Source organism: Podarcis melisellensis, assembly GCF_964234715.1.
Source record: "Podarcis melisellensis genome assembly, chromosome: 15".
Classification (NCBI taxonomy): domain Eukaryota; kingdom Metazoa; phylum Chordata; class Lepidosauria; order Squamata; family Lacertidae; genus Podarcis; species Podarcis melisellensis.
The window spans coordinates 1,871,870-1,878,534 of NC_138532.1; the positions used below are offsets into that span (position 1 = coordinate 1,871,870).

The following is a 6,665-nucleotide window of genomic DNA, read 5'->3' on the forward strand; positions in this document are numbered from 1 at the left end:
TGGGCCAGGCACTCTCTCTCAGCCTTGGCAATAAAATGGGGGTGTGCATGCTCCACGGAGAACAGGTGGGATATAGATAGATATTTATCACCTGTATGATGATCATAGGAAGGACTATCTGGTGGTGGTGTTGCTAAACCTTTCAAGGTACCAAACAGGACAGAGGAGTGGAGCAGAACAGCAAATGCTTGGGCTGGAAGAGCTTGTGGGTCTGTCAGGCTCCAGCTTTAAATTAGCCTCTTGTAAAAGTGCAGGAAACGACCACCTGTCAGAAATTCTTCAGCTGGAATTCCTGCATTGCAGGGGGTTGGACTAGATGACCCTTGAGGTCTCCTCCAGCACTACATTTCTGTGAAATCTCTTAATCAGGCCAATTAGTCAGCCTTAGGAGCTTCCTTGTGCTGATCTTTCCTTCTCCTCCTTTCCAGGGCGAGCGCATCTGCCTGCTTCGCAGGGTGGACGGAAACTGGTACGAGGGCCGCATCTCTGGCACCAACCGCCAGGGCATTTTCCCAGCCAGCTACGTGCAGGTGGTGAAGGAGCCAAGAGTGAAGAACTCGGAGGAGTTTCCTTCCTCTCCAGGCCTGCGGGCCCCTTCTGGCTCCCCGTCCCAGCCACACTCCCCCGGCCTGAGCAGCAGGGGGCAGCTCAACACCTCCCCGTTGGGCCTGCGGGGCTCCCTGGCCACAGATGTGCTGCATTCCTCCTCCTCGAGCCACTCAGGATTCACTTTCCCTGCATCCCCGAAGTTTGAGCACCCAGAGGCTGTGCCCCGCAGGCCCCAGAGCACAGCCAGAGCCACCTCCTTCAGTCCCCACAGCCAGAGCCCTGTCAAAACATCCAGCAGCAGCCCATCGCCAGCCTCATCCTTCCAGATTCAGGAGCCTGAGCAGCCTGCTGCCCCCACCTTGGCTCCACGAGCCGTCTTCCCACCACAGGTGAGGCCCTGGCTGCTCCCCTCAATTCTCCTTTCCTTGCCCCCCACCTACAGTGGTAGGTACCCACCATATCCTTGCTTTGCAAGCAGTTTGAAGACCCCGGACCAGCTTTGCAATGGGCCTCCTATGTCAGTGGACACTCAGTCATGAGCGAACGTGGCCTTGACAGTGGCAGGCAGCCATTGAGATTCCCCCCACCCCACCCACACACCCCGCCAATGTAGCACCAATCCAGGCATTGTGGGAAACTAAAATGGTGGCCAGAGACCCAGGACAGGCGTTGGTGCTGGTAAGCCCTGCCAAGGTGCTAGGGCTTCAGCTCCCAAGGGTGCTGCTGTGAAGGCCTGAGAAGGGATGTCAGAGAGGGCAAATGCACTTCTGTTTTAGAGGAAGCAGAAAAAACATCTGTCCTCAAAAAACTGATCTTTAAGGGCAAAGATTCCACTTTCTGTGTTAAAATGAAAAATGTAAGCTAGAGAGATGGTAATATTCTGTCTCCATTCCTACAGACCCTCATGGCTGTGGCCTTCACTCAGCCACCAGCACTTTGAAGTTCCATGTCTGCCCCATGTCTTGGGGCTCAATCCACCCGCTACAAATCCACCGAACAGTAACATAATCTAGCCCAGGTGTTTCTCAGCTTCTCTGTAGTGCTTCTGCAGCAGACTAAAGGCATTATAGTTCCTAAGTTTGCTTAAGGTCTCCAGGTGCAGTCCCTTCCTCCCTGTCTCCATGCCTAAGAGGCAGCGTGTCCCCATTTTACTTCCATTAGCCTTAGATTAATGGCACTTCCTGCCCAAGGGCTCAGGACATGGTGCCATTGCCCCCCCCCCAGCTCTGTCCTCCCCACGGCTTCCCCTTTCCCCCTTCCTTTCTCCACAGGCAGCTGCTCCTGGAGCTTCCCATCCACGCAGCCCTGGACACGTCTCTTCATGTGCCCCCCCCTCCAGTGCGCACTGGACCCTGTAAGTGAGGCTGGTGACGAGGGCTGGGAAGTGCAAGGCGGGGGTGGGGTGGGGAGTTTTGCTGCTCCGCCTGGCGGCTGGCCAAGCCCCTCCCTCCCTGTGCAGTGACCCGTGGGGAGGGCTGGCTGCCCCCTGGGGTGCCAGCCAGGGCAGCGTCTGGACTGTGGCTTGGAACAAGGCCCTTTTTCAGAGGGGCTCGCACAGCGCATGAGGAAGCCTCTGGCTGCTCTACCTGTGCCTTGGCTGGCCTTTCCAAGCGTTGCAAACTCCTGCTGGAGAAGACAGAGACAACTCAGCATCTCCTAGCGGCAGCACTCCCCGCCCCCCAGTCAGGAGGGAAGGCGATGGGGTGGAGGGCAGCCCAGAGTGTTTGCCTCGGCACATTCCTTTTCCATGTGCAAAGCACAGTTCACTGGCTCTGATCCACACAGCCTGCAGAGTGGAAATGGGAAAGAAAAATGTCCTCTCCTTCTTCTTTGATTTGCTTTTTGAAGTGTTTACTGTTTGAGGCACATTTCTTTTTTTAAAAAAATACACATCTTTTATTTATTTGTATTTAATTTATGATTATTCCCCCCCCCCCCCGAGCTCAAGGTGGCATGCCTTGTTTTCCCTCCCCCTCCCTCCATGTTTTATCCTCACAACAGCCCTGTGACGTCAGGTAGGCTGAGAGTTGGTGACTGGCTCCCAGGTCAGCCAGGGAACTTCCTGGCTGAGGAGGGATTTGAACCCTGGTTTCCCAGCTCAAGGCCAACATTACACCAGGCTGTGCTTTCACTTAAATAAATCAGGAAGGAAGTGGGCTCACGAAGTGGCTTCTGTTTTTCAGATACCAGGCTCTCTATCAGTACAGACCCCAGAATGAGGATGAGCTGGAACTTCATGAAGGGGACCAAGTGGATGTCATGCAGCAATGTGATGATGGCTGGTTTGTGGGTGTGTCTTGGCACTATAATGTATGGGACGGGGGAGGACTGTACCATCCTAGCACTGGAAAGTGGGCTGGGCTGTATGCTGCTTTTCTGGGGCCTTTGTTATGGCCTTGCAGGTCTCCTTTCCCTCCCACCCTGGCCACCAATAGCCTTAGGAACAGGCTGTCGTGACACCGGCTGCTTTTGCATGCCAGGCTTCGTGTGAGGTGCTGGCTGCCAAGGAGGGAACCACAGCAGCTCCGCTCCTCTTTGGGCTTTTGAGGTCAGCCCATCACCGCATGGAAGCCAAGGTTTGGCTTCTAAGGCATGTCATCCAAATCTGGCATCTTTGCTCAGTTCTCTCCTTCTTAACCACAATCTGTAGCCAAGGTTTATCCTATGGTTACAGGTCATGGTCAAGAAGGAGAGATTTTAACTGTGATCCCAAGTTTGGACAATATGCTAAGCCTAACCTTGGCTTCCCTGCCATCGTGTGCCCAGGGAAGAGCAAAGTGGGTGCCAGCGCTCTCTGGGAGCCAGCACATTTGTCAGGTCATGGTAATCCATACTTTGTCTTGCCATGATGCGCAAGCCATGCCAGAGTATCCGTATCAGACAGACCTCAGGCTCAAGTATCAAACTTGGCATTTGGCTTGCAGGAATGTGATACCTGTAGAGTATGACACTCTACCCTCTATGATGCAAACTTTTTACCTGGCATTGGTCACTGCCCACATGCCCATGTTTTAATTGGAGCCTAGAAACGGCAAAAAGTACATTGGAACTAAGGTCCCTTCATTTCCCCCTGTGTTCACCCATTGAATAGTCCAGCATGGTGTGGGTGATGTAGAATCATTACCCTCCAGATCATGCTCTTGAGTAGCTGCAATAGAGCCAAAAGTTCTGGAGAGGCCCCCAAAACAGGATGTGGAAGGACATAACTGTGGCCAAAAAAGCTGGTGCTTCAGAGTGAAGAGTGAATTAGTGCTTCCTTAGAGGCCAATATTTATTTCAAAAGGTTTTTTCAGGACACTACTGGGGAAACTTTCTACTGCAGGGTGGGCAACCTTGAGCCTCTTTCCGTCATCAGGGATTCTTGTTTTGCTTTTGTTTGTACCTTAGGTGTCTCTAGGAGAACACATAAATTTGGCACTTTCCCTGGGAATTATGTTGCCCCTGTGTGACTGCTCCTCGACCAACCCCTTGTGTGCCAAGTGGAAACTGAATCTGCTGCTCTTGTATCCGGTTTCCTTGGAAAGATGCCCCACAATCTGTAGACAAGGAGCAAAAAGAGGTGGTCGTGTGAGAGCCAGCCTGGAGCCCAAGCTCTCTTCAAGGAAGGTCTTGCTGCTTGTACCCTGGAGTTCTCTGTTCCTTGACCACCGCCTTTCACTTCTGTGTCTTGGCTTCCTTCTACAGGGTGATCTCACTCTTATTTCCCCCACCCTCCAGTATTTATGAAGCATCATCATTTCAAGCCTTTCTGTGACAAGCAAGAGACTCAGGCTAAGCAGACAATGCAGATAACCTCCTGGGCTCTTTGCTTGCTGTGGCCCAACTGAGTTTCCTCTTGGTGGGCAAATCTGGGAGTGCCAGACCTTCTACCAGCTCTCATAGCAGCAGTGCAAGGTGGAGATAGGATTGGGACCCTGTGATTGCCCTGCATCAAATCTCCAGAAAGATCCTGCTTCCTTGCAATGGACCACAAACACTCCCGTGGTGTTCTGCAGACTCTGTAACCAATGTCCCACCACAACTGAAGAGGTGACGGCGCTCTCAACCTTCTCTGTGTTCCATGGGAATCCATGGCCCCTGCCTAGAGGAGGCTGCTCCACCAAGTGTATGCAAGGCCACCAGTAGTAACATTTTTGTACCCTGCCCATCTTCCCTCAAAGGCTTTGGCTGCTGGAGGTCCATCTAAATGGTCTCTCCATCTAAAGGATTCATTTAGAACTTTGATCAAAATAACTTCCAATCATTCCTGTGAGTGGATTCACTATCTTGCTTGTGTTAAACTAAAAGATGTGATCACTTGGAGAGTTAGCAGATTCCTAGGGCTACTCTGCAGCTAGAGCACACTTTGAGCATTCCTTTAGCCTAAACTCTCTGTCTTTACTTGCAGTTCATCTTCATCCTCCTCCTCGCCTAATTTTGAGCACCTGCTACAAAGGGTTTAATATTGATACAATTGTTGGGGGTCAAAGGAAGGAAGTGAAGGGGAGAATTCAGTCCTGTTACGGTTACTGACATCTGTGCTAATTGACCCCAACTAAGAAGCAGCGGTGGTTACTGCTTTTGCATAAGTGCCCATTGTCCACAGCTCCTCTCTGAAGATGCATCTCATTCCTGCCCCCAGCAGCAAAAGCCAGACACCGTTGGAGAGCCGCAGGACTCCTATCCTGGCATGAGAAATCTGGGCCTGTTTGTATGTTGCCTGTATCCTGCCCTTAATCTCCTTGAACTTTCCATTCTGGCAGTCTCCTTTCACCTCCAAAGTCAAGGGTCAAGACCGGAGGGAGATTTCTAGGTCTAAAGATATTCTCTAGTGGCTAGAGTAGCCGCAGCTTGAGCTGTTCTCAAACTTCTAGGGATATGCAGCTGGTGAGGCAGAAAAAAACAGAGGAAAGAGACAATGGGGGATTGTATTGGGCCAAGAACACTGTGGCATCTACGTCTCCTGCAGCCTCTTGCACAGTCCTAACAAAATTGTCCTCCACACTGCAGCAGAACAGCTGTGCAAGTGGGGTGTTGAGAGAGTCCCACCCATGGAGAGAAGATGTGCAGGTTAAGACCAGCCCTGGTGGAGTTGAGTCTCTGCTCTAGGTAAACAACAGAGGCTGCCTTTTGTTTTTAAGAAACATGGTAGCAGCACCTTGCAGGTTCAGACTCAGCATCTTGGCTCAGTGGTTTCCAGACTCGTTACCTTCAAGGAAGCCTTTCCTTGAAGCATATGCCACAGAACCAGCACATAGCAAAGGACTGTGGCGCATGCCCAGGTTCACTGGTCCTCCCTGTCATGAGGCAGTGAGGCAGCTGCCTCAGGTGGCAGGGGCTGGAGGGGCTCAGCAATGCCCTTCATAGGATCGGAGCTGTGTGTGCCATAACCCTGCCCTAAAGTAGCTTGCTTTCATCAGGTGAGCACTCGGCAGGATGTGATCCTCTTGCCAGTCTTAGGCAGTTTAGACACCATACCTTTAAAGCACCCCCCCCAAAAAAATCATGGGAACCATAGTTTACCCCTCAAAAGCTACAATTCCCATCACCTTTAACAAGCTGGTTTCCAGGATCCTTTGGGGGGGGTGGGAGGCAGAATCATAGAATTGAGTTGGAAGAGACCCTGTGCTTCAAATGTGCCTTAAATGTATGGAGTGTGTACAGCCTCAAAATGCGATTCAGGTGCCTCACTGAAACACGGACCTGGTCCATTCAGCTTCTGTATGTGGAACGAAGGGGGGGGCACCAGCATCTTGTTTGTCTCCAGCAGCAAAGTGTTGGGGGCAGCCCTGCTGTCAACCCATCACTCCCTTGAAGCAGCACTTTTGCAAGGGGAGTTTGGTAGAGACTGCAAATCCTCTTGTGGGAGAGCTCATCTCTCTTCTCTCTCACAACTTGTGAGGAACCCCAACCACCACTATTTGAAACAACCTCATCTAGCGTTTTGGATAAGACTGGGTCTCCTGACCTGACACATGATTTGGAGATGTGTTGTGCCTGCGCTGCACAGCACCACTGAACTCTGTCGGCTTGGAGGAGGCGAGTGGCTGTCTGGTTCGCTCTGGGACAAGAGAGTCCTTGATATTATTGCCTATACAGCTTCTCCTGCCAATAAAATGTCGCTGATCTAAAGTCAA

At 51.7% G+C, this 6,665-nt stretch overlaps 1 protein-coding gene across 10 annotated transcripts in view; it reads left to right on the forward strand.

The window, feature by feature from the left end:
* Positions 1 to 6,665, forward strand: part of SORBS3 (sorbin and SH3 domain containing 3) — a 66,253-nt gene extending 59,588 nt beyond the window's left edge. For 9 of the 10 annotated variants that reach the window (XM_081890910.1, XM_081890913.1, XM_081890912.1 and 6 more), the window contains 4 exons: positions 429 to 938; positions 1,821 to 1,903; positions 2,733 to 2,839; positions 3,937 to 6,665. In XM_081890910.1, the coding sequence (XP_081747036.1) occupies positions 429 to 938; positions 1,821 to 1,903; positions 2,733 to 2,839; positions 3,937 to 3,998 (762 nt within the window). In that variant the 3' untranslated portion in view covers positions 3,999 to 6,665. The remainder of the gene's footprint in view (positions 1 to 428; positions 939 to 1,820; positions 1,904 to 2,732; positions 2,840 to 3,936) is intronic. The other variant, XR_014163339.1, reaches the window with a different exon arrangement.